The sequence below is a fragment of the Lissotriton vulgaris genome, chromosome 4_1 (genome assembly GCF_964263255.1).
Source record: "Lissotriton vulgaris chromosome 4_1, aLisVul1.2, whole genome shotgun sequence".
NCBI lineage: Eukaryota > Metazoa > Chordata > Amphibia > Caudata > Salamandridae > Lissotriton > Lissotriton vulgaris.
The window spans coordinates 1,353,323,284-1,353,343,991 of NC_141691.1; the positions used below are offsets into that span (position 1 = coordinate 1,353,323,284).

A 20,708-nucleotide genomic window follows, 5' to 3' on the forward strand; every position below is an offset into this window, starting at 1 on the left:
TTTTGTACTATCCTTTTACCAACACTTGGCCTTGCATCTTCTGTTCTTTCAGAGGTATATGTTATTTCATGTGTCATTCTTGATGCTTAGAAACTTGAATAAGAACAGAAAAGTATGCAAATAAATTTCCTTTCAGATATGGACACTTAGGGGCCGATGACGATCACGTTAGGAAAGGCTCTAAACGGGATCCGGATTAAGCGAATCCTATTCGGAGCCTATATTTCCGACCAAATAGTCCACCTTTCCGGACGACCCGGTACGATGTGAGGAAGCCGTCCACGCTGACCGAATTGGTTCAGAGCGTGATTCAGTCAATCCAAGTCATTCTGAGCCGAATCATGCAGCTCAATAGGGACGGTTTCTGAACAAGCGAGTACAATGACTGGTTCTGACAGCCATACTGACTTGGTTTGATGAGACAAAACGTCTGTGGGAATCGGACTTCGGGGGCCCGTAGTAAGCCCCCCTTCACCCGGGGCCCACCAAATCAGTCTCAGGGGGTGCCCATGGGTCCCACCTTTCCGTGCATGCACAGTGTGGGGAGCCCCATTGGGGGGCATGCCAGAGGGTACACATTTTTCCCTACCCACCCCTTTTTTCAATGGGAGCCTGTGTTCACGTTGGGTACACAGGCTCCCATTGAATTCAATGGGAGTCTGACCGAACAGAGTCCGTACACATACTGTCACATTGTACTCGGTCGGTGGGGCTCCCCAGTGCGATTCTAAAGGAAAGCATTCCCAACCCAATTCGGTGGGAATGCTTACCTAACGAGATTGTAATCAGCCTTTTAGTTTACAGATTTACATAGAATCCACAGCGCTTTACAGGTTCCTGAATAACCGCCCTCCATTTTTTCTCTTAGTTTAAAGATTTGCACAGAATCCACAGCGCTTTACAAGTTCCTGAATACCCGCCCTCTATTTTTTAAATATCTGACTGCTACATGTGCTTCTAATGGTACACTAATGATTTTTTTTTACAAATCACTCTTTTACAACCAGGTTTAATTAGTACAGTTTTTCATAGTTAGACTGTACACTTCTTCCATGTAAAAGTGCAGTGGTGTGACTGTATTTTATAACTGCTACCCTTGGAAGATGCAAGCTTTCTTAGGGCAGTAGTCGACCACACTGCTGATTCCCGAGAACAGTGGGGGTTTGCGCAAAAAGCGGTTCAGAGGTTAAATCATTTTCTAATATTATTTTGTTTTTGTTCAGGCAACGAAAGGAGAGATCCGTGCTTTTAAAACAAAGTAATACTCCCACCCACTGTCTTCTGCATCCTTTAATTAAATAGGCTGCCAAAGTAACATTTTGTATTTTTTTCCTAGCAGAGATTCTCCAGCAAATATGTTCCAGGTCACATGTACACTTCTGTGTTCAAACATATTTGACACAGAAAGGGATAGTGAACCATAGGGACCTATAACAGTGCCATTGTCAAAGGATTTACAAGTGTAGAATCGTGGTGAGGTCCCTTAAAAGAAGGGTTGGATGAGTGGCTATAATCTCACAATGAACAGCGCTGTCCCTGGAATCCTAGTTCTCCCATCTTCAGTGCTTTTTTTAATTTATTTACTTTTTTAATACTAGTGGTGCCTCTTGAAATAGTGTGAGGAGTGTAATGGTATTACTTGAAGCGAATCTTGGCATGAGCGCTCCAATGGGGAGTGTTAAAGAAGTCTCTTTCTGGTGTCTCCATGGTGAGAAGTCTCTTTCTGGTGTCTCCATGGTGAGGTGCACAAAAAGAGTCAGTGGCAGACACTTACCTTCCGGCGGATGTGCGTAGTAGCCAAGGCACGAGGCGGAGGTAAATGGGTGGAGCAAATGGCGGTTCCCTTGGCCATCTCTCCAGGGCTGGTGCTCCGTCGCTGTATTCCAGGGCAATGAGGCTAATGATGATTTACAGTTCTGCATGATCCCAGATCAGTTCAAATAAACGTCTTAGTTCAGTGCTTGCAAGTTGGTGTCTGTGCCACATTTTTAGGACTCTTTGGAAGCCCTTGTCAAAGTTTGGATATTTGTGGCATCCGCACTTAAATGAATGAAAAGAAATCAAGCTGTGGTCATTGGGATGCTGGACAGTTCCTTGTTAAAGCGTGCTCAAAGTGAGTGAAAACTAGTTCACTGTAGGCCATCCATCATACTTCTACTCAGACGACTTTGTAAGATTGCAGCTCAGCTTGAACCACACCTTCTGTCTCACTCTTGATGTTTCAATTGGTGCACAAATATGGCCGCCGGCCCTTGTTACATGTCAGACGATCTGATAACACCTCATCACAGTCTTGTGGTCCTTTGACCTGTTATTGCATGCTGTTCACAAGCCTGTAGGCCTGAACGCTGGGACTAACACTACCTTCAATTTCAACTCACTGAATGTGTAGAAACACAACTACAGAACATCTGACCGAGAATCATGCTAAATGATCTCAAAGAGAGATTTTTTCCCCCTTTGCCTGTGACACATATAAGGAATGAACTCTGTAGTGTGTCCTTTAACAGAACCACAAACATATTCTGCTCATACTTTTTTGATCACGTTGACTGGTTGCACTGCTGCTTCTTTGCATTACACGTTATAATTGATGATTTGTTTTCCTTTGGCTAGATATTCCAACTCCAGAGATGCAGAGGAGGTTAGAAGGTTCAATGTTCCTGGACGGCGGCCTGGTTCCACTTACAAAGGCAAGCGGGCGGAGCAGCAGTAGCACCCAGGTGACTGTGCAGCGGAAACTGCTCAAGGCTCCAAAACTGGATGAGCTTCACAGCTCGGACTCAGAGGTAAGTTCAGTGGCAGCCTTTTTTCAACAATCACAGCTCTATATAACTTGCTTGTAATAAATAAGTTTATTTTATAATAACTTTACCTTAACAATGAGCGTTAAAGTGTGTAATTTTTTCATCTTTTTAAAGTGCTTCCAGAAAACTCAGATTCTATAATGCAAGTTATTCAGAGCACAAACACGTACAACAGGAGGAGGAATAGCACCAAGATCATGGCACTTTCATTCCGACACTTCTTTTCAGGCTACACATACCATAAAAACACAAACACAGGGGGCGTGGCCAAGATGGCGGCAAGTAGGACGTGCCTGCTCGCCGCTCCGGTCCCTTACCTCAGCCCTGGCCTACCAGCCGCGTACTGCTGACTCCAGACGTTGTGCGTACCTTCCTGTTTTACCGGTGACTGCTGGTGTGGTGGTCCGGACCCGGGACCGGAGCTGATCCGAAGCACGGGCGCCAGTGATAGGCTTTGCTGATGCTGCCCCACAGCACCAGAGACCTGCCGGGCGTATGGCAGGCAAGTGCGGCCCTGACTGATGGTTTAGGCATGGAGTGCGCCCACCCGGGATCGTCGCCTAAGGATGGCCCTGCCAGTAAGTGATCAGCCCGCCTCGGTGAAAGAGCGGTCTCCTCCCGGGCCTGACTGAGATTGATTCCCGCTGTGTGTGGGTGGCGGGGTCTGCCCCGCTTGAGTGCTGGGACAGCTGTGGTGGCCCTGGCCTGAAAGGGGGAGCCCGGCCGTGGAGGCGAGGGAATCCCACCCCCACTGTGGGCGGCCCTGGCCCCCCCCTGTCTGTGCTGCAGAAGGACCTGGCGGGACCCAGTGGTGTTGGTCCGAGTGCGTGTGCCGGGGGATGACAGAAGAGAGAGCACAAGCCGGGCCGGGCTGCCAGCGTACCTACCTGCCCTGACCGGGAGACGGAGAGGTGGAGTGGCTTCCTGTGGCCCTCTTGGCGTGGTGCAGCAGCGGGACACCGGACGGCTGAATCGATGTATGGTCCTGGGTGAAGGGAACCAATGTGGGATTCTAACAATGGACCATGGAAAGCCAACGCTCTATAGGCCATTTTTTTGACACAACAGGACCCCTGACTTTCTCTGACTTTCTGCGGTACCGGGCCATTCCTGAAACGGAGTGGTTCCGCTTCTTACAGATACGACACTGGGTGATGCACCCTGAGAGGCGGGAAGGAGCTGCTAGGCACCTCACCTCCTTTAAGAAGTGACTCCTTACGAGAGACACTGATGCCCATTTGAAAACAGACTTGTAAAAATTCATTAGGGACGTTCCTGGTGATGGAAAGTCGCTTAGTCAACTGTGCTGGGAGGGGGAGCTGGGCCACTCATTGGCCCGGAAAGAGTGGTCTGGTATCTATTATAGGGCTAAGCGCACTGCCCGTAATGTGACATCCATCTAAACGGCCACGAAAATAGTCACCTACTTGTATTTGAGCCCTCCCGGGCTACACAACGGGAATCCTGCTCGCAGGCCTCATTATTGGAGGGTGTGCGGCTCCCTGGGCACTCTCACTCGCCTCTTATGGGACTGTCTCTTGCTTTCGGATACTGGACACAAATCCTAGACAATATTGACTCCCATTTTGACACTGAGACCCCTCGCTTCCCAGCGTATGTTTCCTGGGCCTTTCTAACCTGCTCACTTTTCCACTCAGCGACCGGAGGGGTCGGCAGATGGCTCTAGCCTTGGGGGCTGCACTACAAAATATCCTCTCCTGCTGGGGTACTCCAAAGGTCCCAACTTACTGGGGTGGCTTCACAGGCTTTGTGGAATCATTGGGATGGAAAAAATTTCACTTTCCCTCACGAGCCCAGGTGCCGCCTTCCATGACCTGTGGAAGCCTTTTCTCTCATTGCTGACTGCAGAATTCACAGAGCTCACCTGTCCTAAGTATCTGAGGCTTCTAAGGCTAGCTGATCTACCCACACATGTAGAATCGGACACTCACACACAGCCTTAGGACCCCACCATTTGGGATGTCTTGCAGTGTATACTGTGGTCACTCACTGTTTTGATTTGTACTACTTGAAGTCTGGAGGGGGGGAAGGTTGGGTTGGTATTTTGTTGTGGCTTATCGCCCACCGAGATGGTCCTACAATCGGGCTACATTATCATGAACACTGTTTTTGCTGGGCCTGTGTTAGAAATGGGATCTCTGGCTGGCCAAGGCTTGCGCCAAAGTCAGTCAGAGACCACCACTCTACGTCAGGGCAAGGGAGTTACACGCCAAGATAACCTCTGCTCACCCCCTTGGTAACGGGACACGAGCAGTAAGGCTAAACTCGGAGGCAATGTGAGTTAAGTGTTTGCGCGCGCACCCACCACAAAGGAAACTCCACACACGGTTATATATAAAAATAGCCTTTGTATTGTACCAAACACATTAGATAAAAACACACACTTTACAATGTGCCAACAGGCACGGGCAGAATTTACAGGGGATATGTACAGGACAGGGCCACATGGACCACTGTCAGGAATATGCACTTGTAGATTTTAGAATAATAATCACTGTAGGATAAAAATAAAACATAGAGCACACAACCAGTAACTACTGGTAAAAGGTAAGTACCACCTACGCAACCCTAACCACCTTAGGAAAATATTACGCAGGGAACCAGGACCTCACTAGCAAAACCTGTACTAGGAGAAAACAACCACCTAAGTATCACCATACATTTAGGGGTGTAGACATAGGAACATTACACATGATGCATCACATACATTCAGCGGTGTAGGAGAAAGCACACGACGCATAAAAACACATTCAGAGGTGCATCACAGAACAATTCGCAGAAATTACATCAGCCACAACCTGTGACTTGTCCCTAGGCCTACTGGCCTCTCTGGGGCTAGGACGCCCTGTGTCCCAATGTCAGGGGGGCCTAAACGTAGCAGCTACCCACTAAGTGCTGGGCAGCTGAATCACCATTGACAGGATACACGTTGGAGCCTCATGGGCTCTGAAAATGACTTGCACAAAGAACAATGCCCCTACTACGTGGAGATCCCTCTCGGGGGACTCGAAACAAATGTGGCCTTCAAGAGCCACAGGAATGCCTGGAGCCTCTCGGGGCTCGGAAACTTAAGGAATGCCCCCGGAGCCTCTCTGGGCTCTTCCACAATTAGGCCTGGTCGGGGGAGTCCCTCTCGGGGGACTCGGCATCAAGTGAGGACCCACTGGCCTCTCAGCACAAAGGCACTCGCACTGGAGGGGAGGGGCGGGCACAGGCAATGTGCCCAGACGCCCCCCTCTCCTTCTCGGCCACTCACCGGGTCTCGCGGCGGCTGGCTGGAGAGCTCCTGCTCCTCGGGACTCTCCGATGTCGCGGCCTCCTCGCTCTGCTCCGGGGTTCTCCGACGCTCTTGGGAGCCCCGGGGGGGAACGGTGGCGACTCTGGCTTCTTTCTTTGGACGCAGGAGCACGGGGTGGGCTCCTGTCTGCTTCCGGATATTGTTTACTCCTCCCCCGATGATGCGGCAGGAGGCTCGGCTGGCTGGGCCAATCCCAGCGCGGCCTTTGGTGGATGTCCGCGGCTTCCCTCACACGGGAAACTCGGCCTCCGGGCCGCTGTGGGAATACTCCCCGGGGCAGGTGAGGGGTGGGCACCCTCGGAAAAGACACAAAGAGGAGCCAACCCTGCAGGGTGGGCTCCTGCGAGGGTAACACGGAAGCGCTACCCAGCGCTTAGGGGAAAAATAAAGCGCTCCCTGGCGCTAGGGTGAAATAAGGCGCTCTCAAGCGCTAGGGGCAAATCCAGCGCTCCCAGGTGCTATAGGGCTCCAGAAAGTGAAAGGAAAGCGCTTCTCATGCGCTGATGGCCCCAAAGTCCAGCACAAAGTCCTTCAGGAGGTGGGGGGCAAGGCTGGGCCCAGAGCCAGCTCACAGGGTCCTCCTAGGCAGGGAGGCAATCCCCAGTGGCGGTCCTCCTGGCGCCCAGCAGCAGCCCCCCTCAGCAACAGGATCCAAGAAGAGAACCTTTTGCAAGGGGACACAGCCCCTTTTTATACATTGAATTCCTTTGTCGCAGGGTGAGGGAAAAACCAGTCGCAGCTGGTCTAGGAGCACCCTTGATGTGCTCAACCACCCTTTCTATTCATCAGTGAGGCTAGGGTCATTAGACGCACCACAGGGGGCGGAGCCAGCATTGTGTGGGGAAAGCCCAGCCCTATTCAGGTCCCAGGTGTACCACTCCCTCACATTGATTCAGAAAACGGGGTGGTGATGAACAGAGTGTCTGAATTAAGCAGACCACTCTTACCCAGTCCAAAGATCCGGGCTTGATCCATCACCGTTTTTTAGCTCACTGCACCATCCCAGCTCAGAACCTGGCTACATGCAAATTAGTCTGTTCCTGTCCCAGTGCATGATGGGAACAGGGCAAACCAAACTACCAAGCCAATTCTTATACTGGGAAGGAAACAAGCTTCTGGGGACCGGTTTCTAGCATTTCAGCCGTCTTCGGCCCGGCTTGCTTGAATCCTGATGGTGCAATGAGCAAGGGACTCACATCTGAGTATACCCTTCCACGCTTATGGTGGACAAAAACGAATCAGAAAAGGGGGTGGTGATGAACAGAGTGTCTGAATTAAGCAGACCACTCTTACCCAGTCCAAAGATCAGGGCTTGATCCCTCACATCAGCATGCTAATCTCAACACTCACCACCGGGGCAGACCCATCCAGACTCCTGGAGCCATGCTCACCAGCCAATCACACGCCTGCACCCTTACTGCACAAGCACACCAATGTCTAGAAGTGGCACTTCCACGCTAGACACAATTATGCCGCATACATCATTGCGCAGCATTCAATCACACGAGTCCGCACATACCAAACTCGAGCCTGCACACTTCACGCATCAGGAACTACCAGGGACACAGACATTCCCATGCATTCCTATGGGAGGGCAGGCCAATGTCACCACACGCACTTTTCCCCTGGGACACAGTGAAAGTGCGCAGAAACCAAAATTCACTACCTTCAAGTCACATACTAAAGCAAAAAGTTTAAGGGGTGAACCTGCCAGAAGGACCAAGTCCAACAGCCTGCATGTTGATCTATGGTTTTGAATTCAATAAAAAAAATCTAAACATAAAAACACAAACACATTCTCTACTGCACAACTAATTATATTGCCCCTATACTAGAGAAAATGCAGATCACGTAGTGTAACTCGTTCTATTCTCTCTGCCATTGCTAGAAATTCTTAAACCACTTAGGGTGGCACGCTTACACCATGAATGAATCAGTCAGTGGTTTATAGAGCGCACTACTCACCCGTGAGGGTCTCAAGGCGCTTGGGGGTGAGGGAATGACAGCTCCGGGTCAAGCGAAGAGCTAGGTCTTGAGGTCCTTCCTGAACGTGTCATCAGACCGGTAGATCCTCTGTTGCGCGACATGAGAACAGCTTTAAAGCCTGTTGGCCTTCATTACAGAAGGAAGCCACCCTCCTAGAAGCAGGTTAGTTTCATCCAGTAGGGGAAGAGGGGGGTACAGAAGTCACCCTTGTGTACCTGAAAATTTCTCCACTGACTTGGCCATTTGTGCTTGATGTGCTACTCCACTGCCAGGCAGAAATCTGTGTTCAGGGCTGAGATGGACCATGAGGTGTCCTCCCACGACGCAACGAAGGGGCAGGTGTGGAAGGGTTACGGACTGGATTTGCATAGTGGAATGCCCAATTGCAAATATGGTCTGGTTGCCCTATGATGGAGGTCTTTCCCAGTCACTCCAACCTGAATTGCGTAGTACATTTGCCTGTCAGAAGCCCGACCTACTGCATAACAGTGGCTATTGCTTATTTTCTTACTGGGGCCGCATGCCATTAGATGTACTAAAAAAATATTATTCTCAGGTGGGCATGATCATCTGTATCTAATTTGATATGCTCACTGTGAGAAGTTAGCCTGGCATATGATGTCAACTAGTTCTAGTGGGCATCTTGCACCAGTCTAATCGACCCTTATTTACGGTGGTTGTAAAGTCAACCCTATAGAAAGCTATCCTAGGGTTAGCAATGGCGAACAGTCTTAAGGCTAAGACTTCAGAGAGCAAATTAAGCTAGTTGTTTTACCAATTACAATCCCTTGAGTACCAAATGAAAGCACACCACACAAGGTATATATCAAATATATATGTATTTATTCTAAACACAACCCCTCTGCACTCTTTGAGGTCAGAGGTTACTTAATTAACATACGATAAGTTGCACAGTATACGTTTTGCCCTAGAGCCTCACAAACCATATACTAAAATAGTGGTATAAGAACCACGTGAGAATTAGAAAGCAGGCCTGTGGAATCTCTGGAGCTACTCTAGACAACCAAAGGTTAGGATGCAGGAGGCCCATGGGAGACGCGCGTAGTGTCTAAACACAGCCGCGGGTTACCATTGACTTTCTATGGGAAACAAACAAGTTACAATTTTACAATTTAGGCACACTTCTAAATGAACTACGATGGATCCCTTAGACTTAGACACTAGGAGGGCCAATACCCTCAAGACTACCAGAGTACTCGTGTTACCTCTTTTGGTGTCGGGTTTCGTCGTCTATTTCAATGGAGATCTGCAAAGAAGTGCTGCAGGCGACCAGGGGAAAAGTATCCGGGTCGATCCAAGGGTGGATCGAAGATCTGAAGAACCTGAAAGCAGATGAGACAGAGTCTGGGCTACTTGCCAGTGACCAGGGCGGCGATAGAAAGATGCCACCAGATGTCCGGTGATTTCAGGTGAAAAGATGAAGTTTGTCTCTCCAGCCACGAGAACCAGGAGGCGTAGACGATGACCAGGAGCTGGATTCGAGCTGTCCCACAAAGGATCTAGTTGACTGCTGTGTCGGTATCCGGATTGGACCCAACAAGCCTTGGCAGACGCAACCCACGCAGAATGTCGAGATTGGCTTTGATGCAGACCAGCAAGGTCTGTGGAACTTCTACTTTGCAGGGATGTTGGAGCAAGCCTGGAGCCACCAGGAAAGCAAGTTAAAATAAAGGATTGTCTTCTTGGGGGCTCACTAGCCAACGGACTAGGAACCGCGAAGACGCGTTGAGCGTAAATGCACAAAGCGAGCCCACGGGCCACTCCTAAAGTGTGGAGCTCTGAGCTTCGGTGCAAAAGGTGCTTGGGTCTGGGGCTTCAAGCACCCCAATGCACAACTTTGGGATACCTCGGGAAGTCGATGCAGTAAGAAAAATGCAGGATGTCCAGGAGTTCCGGTCCCACATCTCTAGAGTTCGCCATGGGTCTCAGCTTTGCTGTGAGCGACGGTTGGGTCAAAGATGTCTGGAAGTCTGTGTCCTGTGTCGCAGATTCTTCAGGATCCAGCGGGAGCCTTGAAAATGCAGACCGGCAAATGTGCTGTTGTTGCCTGTTTGAACAGGGTGGTCACTCCTTGACCACAAGGGAGATGTCTTCGTCTTCCAGTCGAAATGGAATGTTGAAGGTCCAAGATATATGTTTCAGAGTTTCGTCCAGGGTAATCTAAAGTCCTAGGGACTTGGGTTCTATACTTGTAGTAAGTTTAGGGGTTGGACTAACTCTAAGGTGCCTCCTATGGGTGGACCTAAGGTGGGGGTGGTTACACTCCTTCCCCTTTGTCCAGTTTCGTGCCAGAGCTGATGCTGAGTGCCCCTGCAACCGGGTTGAACTGGGAAATGCATGGAGCACCTAGTGTGCCCCAGGCAGCGTCTGAAAAGCATTCACTGAATGCAACACTCCGTGCCCCAATACACTAAAAGCCTGTCTGGGGAGGTGCCAGCACCTCCCTGGACAGGAAACCTTTTGTCCAAGCCTCCCCTGCCGGAGTTTTGTTCAGCAGCAGGAGGGCAGACTCGTGTCTGTGGCAGCAACATCCATTTTGTCATGCTGAGCCTCTGTTTAACTTTAACCTGGTAAGCCAGTAACTACATGTCTTTTCCCCCTAGAAGGGTGGAATGCTACCCCCGCCGCCAGGACTGGCGGGGGGGGGGTGGGGGGGGGTAGTATTCCAGAGGGTTCGACACCTTACACGACATGTTTTGATAAAGCTAAACCAAAGTTCGCATTAACCGCAAGGATTATAATGCACTTGAGAGTATAGGGTATGGCTATATCATAGAACAGCTATAAAGAGATGGTTCCGAAAGCTGCAGAGGGGCTCAGTTTATGCTAGGGCACCCTCTCACATAAAACCAAGTACTCTGCCTCCAGGATTGCCAAGGCCTGCCATAGGAGTGATTTATAGGTGTATATGTGTCTATATGTATACCTTACCCAGGCTGTGTGAACAGACCTGTGGTGTCAGTTTGGAAGGCAAACCAGGGGTGGCACAATACATGCTGCAGCCCCTGGTAGGCCTTGGATGCACCTATGCCCTGGGTACCTATGGTACACTATACAGGGGCTCACAAGGGTGACCCAGTAACCAATCTGGTATGCACCTAAAGTACATGGTATCAATTTAGAGAGACAATGTCTGGGCTGTGGGCCTGATTAGCAGGTCCACAGCCACACTAAAGTCGAAAACCAGAGAATCACAGCAAAAAGTGGGGGTAACCATAAGAAGCAGACCCTACTCTCCTACACTCACGTGTATCCACCTCTGTCAAATCAATATGTCTCAGACATTTCTTTTGGGGGAGGTTTCCTGTCTATTTGCCTAGTGCATAAAACCCTGTCTGCCAAGTCCAATACACCTCTCACAATGCCCGTTAGCAGGTACCACCCATCACTGTTGTTATCATCTCATCTCTGCATTCCTCAGGTTCCCAAAATGAAGAGAACCTCAATTTGTGGCCCTTCTGGGGGCAGCTGCCACTCCGTAGAACCTTCTCTCCTTGGCCATACCAAGGGAGTCTAACCCACTGAATTTCAGGAAAGCATTACAGCTCTTGCTGTATCCTTTCAAACTTATTTACAACGTCTTGTTTTTCGCAATCTGAGTTCCATGGTGCCTTAACCTACAAATAAATATTTTTGAGATAATCTAAGGACATTATTGTGGGAAAGAATGTGCCACCAAAGGACAGTTGCATCTATTACGGTTATACCAAGGGGTCAAATTCTCAAATGTTTCACATGCCTAAGTAGTTTGCAGAGATAAGTTGTATTTCCTGATTATAGGATCCAGCTTGGTGGAATTTCATGATCATAAATTTCCCTAACTATGGTGGAAACTCTGCCAATGTGGAGTATTTTGTTGGGTAGGATATTTTACAGGTAGTTCCTAGAAGATTGCATAGGTTTATGGCACACAAGGTATGTTTCCCATCTTCTGCACCTGCATTTCTCCTGTGGTAGAACACTGTTGAAATTCAAGAAATTTATTTTATGACTTTTTGATACTCTGGAGGTCCCTGACATTATCCTTCACGTCCAGACATTTCACCTATTGTGACGATTATGCATGCTACATGTGATGGTTTTCGTTTTGGTCTTAAGTGCAATCATTCGGGATTGAATACAATCCATTTTACTGTGCAGCAGCTTCACTGAGGCCAAAAATCCAGCAATACCTTCCTTCTATGTATCTGCCAACCCATAAAACGATACAGAATTGTATTCCTCTTAACTCCCATATCCCTACCTTTAGATGGTTTGAAAAATAGTTCAGTTGTTTGTGTTCTCCTGCTCATCAATGTTCTGGTGGTAACCACGAAGATTCCTCTTCATCCACCTTCATCCGGTCTGTCTCTTTGTCCCTGGTTTAGTTCCATTGTGCGCTTTCGAGCATACCTTGATCTTCTCCAAAAGTGGACTACCTGCCTCTGTGACTCCTCAATTTGTTTCCATTTCGTCCACTGATTAGTGTCCAGCAGTCCGCGAGATGCCATTGGCCCAGTTCATGTTTGGTTGCTAGCACTCCTCATTACAACTCCTAGTCTGGGCCACAGACCACACTGATGCTGATGTCTATGCAGTAGTCCTCAAGCATGTTTTCACCTTCACAGGCAGGGTGCCACTGTCTAAATTCTTCTGGGATGCAAGGCAGAGACTGGAAGTACTGCATGCCAGTGCAAAGCAGCATCAAACTGCTCGCTCTACTCGCAGAGAATAAGCTGTCTTCAACAGGGTTGTTTTTATGTTCTTCCTGAAATGTAAAAGGTTGTAAGTGTTCAGAAGGTCTGGGAGGAAAGTGTTCCAGCAGCTTACTACTTGACATTGAAACGCCCGCCTTGCTGTCTGAGGCATCTGATGGCAGGAGAACTCAATTTTGTCATTTTGAATTACGCACCTGGCATTCAGGGTGGTTGTGTTTGATTCAAGTCCGGCTGTAGAGTGACCCAGTCTAATGCTTTAGATGGAGTACTTTGAATTCCCTTCCTTTTCTTGTAGGTCAACCAATAGGGTTTTTATATGAAAGGAGTAATGTAGTCTTGCTCCAAAGGTGATTCTGGTGACCAGGTTCTGCACTGGCTGAAGTTTGTTGACCAGGTCATTAAGTGTACCACAGCAGACATAATTACGGAAGCCCATTTTCCATCAATGATTGCCTAAAGAGATCTTGTCTTTGTGATGGCAGATTCAGTGCTGCAATTCATTTAGTTTTCTCAGAATATTGTTTGGAGATTTGATCATTCTGGGCTGCAGTGGAAAAGCTGATGTTTTAGTTGACTTTTGGCTCATCTAGCTGTGGGTGGAGGAGTGCATAGCATTGTTGACTGGTTGAAAGGGGGAGACTGGCCCAGTTTGTAGACACTATTGCACTGTTTAAAGCTGAGACATTTGCAATCATCTATGCTTGATCTAAAGTCAGGGTAACTGCGATAGAACTGCTAAGTGTGGGAGTCCCTGTGAGCATGGCCTGTAGCTGTGTGTCACCTGTTTACCTTGGATATTCAATGTTGTGAGCTTAAAGGATTTAACTAAGAGGTGACAGACAGGTATTGAAAAATAGGGGAAGAATTATGAGGCCACTGGGGCCTAGTTATATTTCTAATAGTTACCTTGTAGTCACCATTTGGACATTCTGAGGGGAAGGACTCTGATCACATGAGGATGGTATGAAATTGCACTCCGGTAGTTCATACTATTTAGATGAGTGATGTGATCCTCTGAGGGACTTCCAAACATCCTTCCAGCGCTTGAAGGAGATTATCTGGTGCATTGAGTAATTTCATTCCAGTATTGGGGTGGGAGTGGCAGCAGATTAGCAAATGGCTTAATTCAGCATTTTGTGGAGACACACTATGTTCTAGGACTTGGGCAAGAGTGGATATAATATAGTATGATTACAAAAAATAGATTTGATTATATCAATATGCATCTGCTTGAGATGTAAATCACCTACACTTAAATATGTATTTGAGAATTCTGCTTTTCATTTGAAGAAAGTGTGACTAAAAGACAGAACCTAAAGTGTAAAAACAGTTTTACCGTTCTAGCCTGGTGCTGAGGACTGAAATGAAATTTAAAGGCTCTTCACCTCAGTTCTAGGCCCAATCTAAATGCAACAAAGGGAAGATTTTAAATTAAACAGAAACTATTGGACTTGACCCTCTCTGGGGTCATCACCAGACTGTTTGCCGTCACCCCCTGTTTTCTGAAACCTTTTTTGTTGTTTTTTAGGATGCAGCAAACTTTGCCACTGCTGACCAGTGCCAAAGTGCTTGTGCTCTCGCCTTGAAACATGGAGAAATTGGCTTACACCCAATTTGCATATTTAATTTACTTGTAATTCCTAGTAAAGGGATATTACATGTACCCAGGACCTGTAAATTAAATGCTACTGGTGGGCCTGCAGCACTTATTGGCCACACACCTCAGTATCCCTTTAAACATGTCTCAGGCCTCCCATTGCAGCGTGTGTGCAGTTTAAAACTTCCATCTCGACCTTGCAAGAAAAACCTTTTGTCAGGCCTGAACCTCCCTTTTTAGGTTTTGCCTAGCGGAAGCTGCGCTCTGCGCAGCTTTTCCGCGCAGGCGAAATCCTGTTGAGAACTGTAGTGTGGCTTTTGTTCGGCCCTCGTCCTTGATTGGCTGGCTCCGTAAACGGAGCCTTGCCATTGGACGAGGGGCCTGTCCGTCAATGCCGGACCAGACACGGGGGCGTTCCCGACATTCTTTGGCTTTTGCCGACGTCACGGGACGCCGGGAACGCCCCCGTGTCTGGTCCGGCATTGCCGGCACTACTGCGTCTCTTCTCCTCCGTCGCCGGCCTCCAGTCTCCTCCTCCCCGATTGCATTGCCCCGTGACTGGCCGGCCGGCCAATCCTAGCGCGGCCGGCCGGAAGTGCCCGCCCCCCGCAGCCCGGGGAAGAAGGAGAGGAAGACGGCAAGTGCCTCTCCAACCTGCCGCTCTGTCTGGGCTGCCCAGCCTGTCGCTGCTTGCTCCCGTCCCCGTTCCCGCCCCTTCCCCCGCCCAGCCACGCAGAGCACCGGCCGCCCGCTCTCTGTCCCCACCGCAGGCCCGGAAGTGGGGCGCGGGGCAGTCCCTCGGATACAGCCATCTTAGATAGGTGCACCCTGGAGGGGAGCGGCGCGAGAGAGGCCTTTACTTGAGGGCCCCCCTCACAGTGAGTCACCAGCATTAAGCAGTGCCTTGGTGCCAGGGAGGGCACTCGGTCTCTCACCACTGTGCTCACCACGGAAAACGTCACCGTCTAACAAGACATCTACTGTGCGCACCAGCCCGCGCAGATGTTGGCTTGAAAGCGGGAGCCCGGTAATCAGTGACCCGGAAGGAGCGCCCTCGGGTCAAGGCCAGGTTTGCTTAAAATGGCTGCTTAAATAGAACATTGTTGTAGCTGGGATTGGGGCCTTTTCTCATCGGATACGACTTGTAAAATAATATACCACACACAAAGCGGTTCCTGTTTAATATTTTTTTCCAAACCTTGGCAGTTTGGTGATTCCGGACACAGGGATTATTTGCTTGGTCCGGCGTGGCATGCACGGTGTAGTTGTAGAAACGCGTACTCGGTTGGGTTCTGACATTTCACAGATTAGGCTTGTCCGTGGTACTATCTGCGTTCACACACACACTTCCCGTAATGTACACGTGTTAGCAGGTCAGGCCCGTGTCTGCCCGTCGTTTCGAGCTCCTCTGCTCACGCAGTGTCACAGTTTGCAGCACCACAGACAGCTCCCGTGGAACTACTGCTTCTTGCGCAGCACGTGTCAGGGTCCCGTACTTGGAGCCACCGACCGGCAGCTCTCGACGGGTCGCCGGGGGCCCGCCCGGATGAGAGTCCAGCCGGTGACAAGGGCCGCGACACGTCCCAAGGTTGCGGCAGAGCAGATACACACTCCACGGAAGTAGATACACCCATACTTAAGGAAACATGAAAACAGGCAACACAATAAAGACCGTCGCCTCTGTCTCCGTCTTGGTGGAGTGGAAAATAAGCGTTTTCTAAACAGATTATACCTATATTATAGTTCTGAGAAAAATAAGCAACCGCCACACGCGCCTGAGTCCTCGGACTTTAACTGACAGGTGAAGGTTAAATCAGGAGACGGAAGGCGAATGCGGATTGTGCCGCGACGGTGGGAGTCTGCGGGGTGTTCACCGGCCAGCATGGGTGGGTGCTCTGAGTGTGGGTGTGTTGTCCCACAACAGACAAGTCTGAGGCACCGGAGATTTCTTGCCTCCTCAGGGTATCCCTGGGTGTATGTACTCGGTGGCTAGGTGTAGTGCGGGGGCGAGGAGGGGGGCACGGCTGTGAGTCTCTGGGTTCATGTGTTCTGGGGCAGGAGGTTCGTGTCCGAGTGCTGTGGGTGCTTCCGGCCACCTTCGGCTGGGTGAGCATTAGTCTCTCGGATAGTCGCTGCTGGAATAGCTACGTTGTGGGTGCGCAGAATTTTGGGGTGAGGATTCCCTTGTCGTCTTCTTACATTATGACGTCAGAGCAGGCACTTTCTGTATTGGGGAGTAGGGGAATTGCGGGGCGACTGTACGTGGAAAGGGCACTACAGCTGGCTTATTTATCTCACTTGTTGCACACCGGCAGATTTATAGGCTGCTCACTCGTGGAACTTGGATGCGTTTTTTTAGAGCGATATTTATTTGTTCATTTTCCTATTGAACACTGTCACTATAATACACACCTTCGTCATCTAAACCCACGCACGGCAGAGGGCATGGGTTGCTCCCTTTTCCCCCTGCGCAGCCAGAATGCCTCGAGTTCCCGCTGCCCTGAACGCCGCGCGATCACTGGCAGATGCCTTTTATTTCTTTCTTCTCGCGACATTTAACGCGAGGGCAGGACGGGACCCCTGTACAACAGCCGGAACCGGTGACAGAGGGAGGCGGGGGGTGGCCGCAGGGGGTTGAATGCCGACTGCAGGACGGGCCCCTCCCTGAGCAGTGATGTAGGGTGAAGGGGAGGTTTCCCAGTTACTTGCTCTGAGACGACCCTCAGACCTTTGCTTTTTATTTCGAGTGAGAGAATACAGACGCACCTGCCAGGCATTTTTTTTTATTCAGGAGTGAGTGGGACAGCTGGAGTTAAAGCCACTTTTTTCACTTTTAAGTCCGGGTGGTGGGGTGGTATTGGATAGAGAGGTCTAACAGACCGCCCCTGATAAAAAGTGTTTTTGTACCGAAGGCTCTGATGAGAGGAGAGGGGCTCGCGCGACATACAAACAGACGGGTGCCGAGAGGACGGTGACTTTTGGATGAAAGTTCCCCAAATCGGGTTGAGTAGAATAATGCTCTTTCACGGTGTGAGCTTGGTCGGAATCTGCGTCTCATTCTATACTGCCCAGTATCCTCACCTCCATAGAACGCCACAGCTGCAGGGATTTGACGTGTGATCTGCACAACTACACACTATCATGCTGTAGGTGGCACATATTGAAATAACGCCACTCTTCACACCGGTAAACAAAGCTCTTGGCGGGTGAAGAGAGTGATTTAACTGATCATTTTAGCAGAGTCCCGAATGAATGGCGTTGTGAATGGAAACGTACACCGTCTCGGAGAAGGCGCAGTACCTTTCATGAATAAGTCGGCACACACGCAGGGTTTCACACGCATAAACGCAATGAACACAATGCATTTGATGTCTTCAAACTCTGTATTTTGGTAATGCGATTTTAAATCCAACCTTTTCAAAGTTGATTTTCTTTCCCACACTTTCAGTCGTGTGTGTGGGCGGCTCTGTGTGGCTGTGTGTGTGGGGGGCTCTGTGTGGCTGTGTGTGTGGGGGGCTCTGTGTGGCTGTGTGTGTGGGGGGCTCTGTGTGGCTGTGTGTGGGGGGCTCTGTGTGGGGGTGTGTGTGGGGTGGCTCTGTGTGTGTTTGTGTGTGTCATTTGCGAGAGATAAAGCTAGTGGCATTGTAAATGACAATGCCATTTATTTATGTTAAAAAAAACATAAATAAAAATAATGTCAAGAGCAATGCTAATTGCTCTAACTTTAACAAAGGCAAAACCATTGCATTGTAAATGCTTGTTATTATATATACGTCACTCCTAGGGTAGGCCCAACACAGCCCAGAGTGCAGAGTATTTAGAAACGTAGATGTGTACTTTTAGGTTTTATATGTCCTGATAGTGAAAAACGTTTACATTAGTTTTTCATTGCTGCAAGACCTACCTCTCTCATAGGATAACATTTGGTACCCTTATTACATTTAATAAGTCTCAACTGCCAATTGGGAGCAGATAGGGGTGTTGAGTTTGGTGTCTAAAGAATTGTAATTTAAAACCCTCTTTAATGGTAAAGTTGGATTTTAAGTCCCAATCCTGAAACAGCAACTTTTAGAAAGTAGGTGTTTTCTTGTCCCAACTATTTGGTGCCTGTATCCTGGGTCACATGACTAGATGCACCAGGCTATTGGCCTTTGTGTATTGCTCCCAGATTGTGAGACAAAGGGTAAATAGTTGTTTGCAGGGTGGACCATCTCTGACTTGATGAGGGGGGAGTGTCAATCACCTACCACACTTGCACATCACAAAGGCCCGGCCTAAGTACACTAACAACGGGTTTGACACTTTTCTTATGTTCCGCCAGACAAGCTGAGGCCAGGGCAGGTAAGCAGAAAATGTCAGATACCTCTGGGTGCTAGTAAAATGTAGTCAAGACTGTTGTAAAGGAACAAGAGCAAATTTTGCACTGCCCAACACGACTTTCTATGTCTGTCCACTATCTACTGCTTGAATAGTCAGCTACAAACTCTTCATGTAGGTTCTTTCCAGCAATAGTAAAACTACACTTGCACTGAATATCTTATTTGAACACAGGATAGATCTTTTTTGACACTTAGATCTGGTTTCCAAACTCAATACAAATAGCGAGGGAAAATCTGGAAAACCTTGGTGTTAAGGAATGAAGAAACATTTTTAATTAATAAGAGTAGTGTTTTTATGAGATGGTGCCATGTTCAATGCTTAATTTCAGCTGATGGCTACATATGGACATGTCCTCTGGCCCTCATTTTTATGAACCAGCACTTATTTTTCCTCATCAGACATTGGCCCAGAGCAAGAGAGAGAAACAAAAAAGGGGGAAAGAAGGAGGGGGCAAACGACAGAAAACAGTTACAAAGAAAGAAAGCTAGGTGAACCAAAGGGGCAGGGAGTATGTGGTGATGGATTAAAGAGGCATGAGATCAGTGGCGGCCGGTATTGTACTGGGGTTGCGGTTTTGAATAGTAAAAAAAAATGCTTACCTGATCTTGCTACCTTCTCTCCATTTGCTGCGTCTCTCCCATGACGAGTGAGTCTCTTCCGGGGACCGGGAAGCAACCAGGATCCCCACAGCCCGTCACAATACTGCAATGCAGCGTTGTGATTGGTAAGCACCCAGGCTTCCTGAACCAATCACAGCGCTGCATGGTCGGCGCTCAGCCACGGAATTGGGGCCTGGGCATGTTCTAGGCTGTAATGCAGCCTTCATGGAGAACATGCAAAGTGTGCATGAATGATTGGCCGGCCCGAGAGGGCCGGTTACACATTCATGTGCACTTTACGAAGTGCACAACCACTCCTCGCCGATGTCGGGGAAGGCAAGCCCTGTCCCGTCCTAGCCTGACCCTACAAAATGAAATGATAATGACATCAGTTATTATCATTTTAATTTTTTCGTTTACACTGCTCAGTGAGCAGTGGGGCGACGATCCTCCGCCTTAGGGGAGGAGCCGCCACGGCATGAGATTGTCTCAAGACTACACAGCCTTGGTATTCGACACCCTTGACATTCGTCAGCCTCAACCTCGGGCTCCAGAAGAAAACGTTCGGCACCGGCACCTATTGTTTTACAAATTATACACGGAAAGTAGTGTTACATTTTTTAAAACTAATAAGTGTGGCTGTCTCTCAGGCGACGGCTCTGCTTGAGTGATAATTGCGATTGGCTTTACTTCCCCAGGCGCACATGGCCGTGCTGTGATTGAGGCCTGTATATTATCTTAGAACAGACAGAAGGGCGCGTCTGGGAATGTTACCCGGCTCGCACTGGACCTAGTCACCTCAGGGCTACATAACATTCCCCCGCCCCACATACCCAAACCCGCAAAGGAAACACAGACAATTAGAAGTTTGGGTAAAAAATTGCTGCAGGATTTATTTACATACAACATATGTAAAGATGGTGGGTTAGCTTACGGGCGATCCAGGACAGGCCGCATTCTCGCCACCTGCCCGCCTGTTTGAGCCAAACAGCACAGTGGCGAACCACCCAACTGCTGTATAATATAATTAAATACTGACACACCCATTTGCTGGGCGTGACTAGGCAAACCCCCGGCTGCACAGGCCCACAACCGCCCGAAGGACTACTGGGGCGCCGACACGGATTCCTGTACCTCCCATGAGGTTACAGGTTAGGCTCTGGCACCCCTATGTGCCCGCTGAAGTACATCATTTGCACCTCTCTTCTTCCGGATCGCCCCGTAACTCCGCCACAGCCTGTGCGGTGGTCACCGCTGCCGCACAGGCCCCCCACCATTGACACCTATTCTACCTGCAACCTC

At 49.1% G+C, this 20,708-nt stretch overlaps 1 protein-coding gene across 5 annotated transcripts in view; it reads left to right on the top strand.

Annotated features, from left to right (window-relative positions):
- SPIRE1 (spire type actin nucleation factor 1) overlaps nt 1-20,708 on the top strand; it is a 543,573-nt gene that overhangs the window by 445,434 nt on the left and 77,431 nt on the right. For all 5 annotated transcript variants that reach the window (XM_086965582.1, XM_086965585.1, XM_086965586.1 and 2 more), the window contains one exon: nt 2,617-2,789. In XM_086965582.1, coding sequence (XP_086821708.1) covers nt 2,617-2,789 — 173 coding nt within the window. The remainder of the gene's footprint in view (nt 1-2,616; nt 2,790-20,708) is intronic.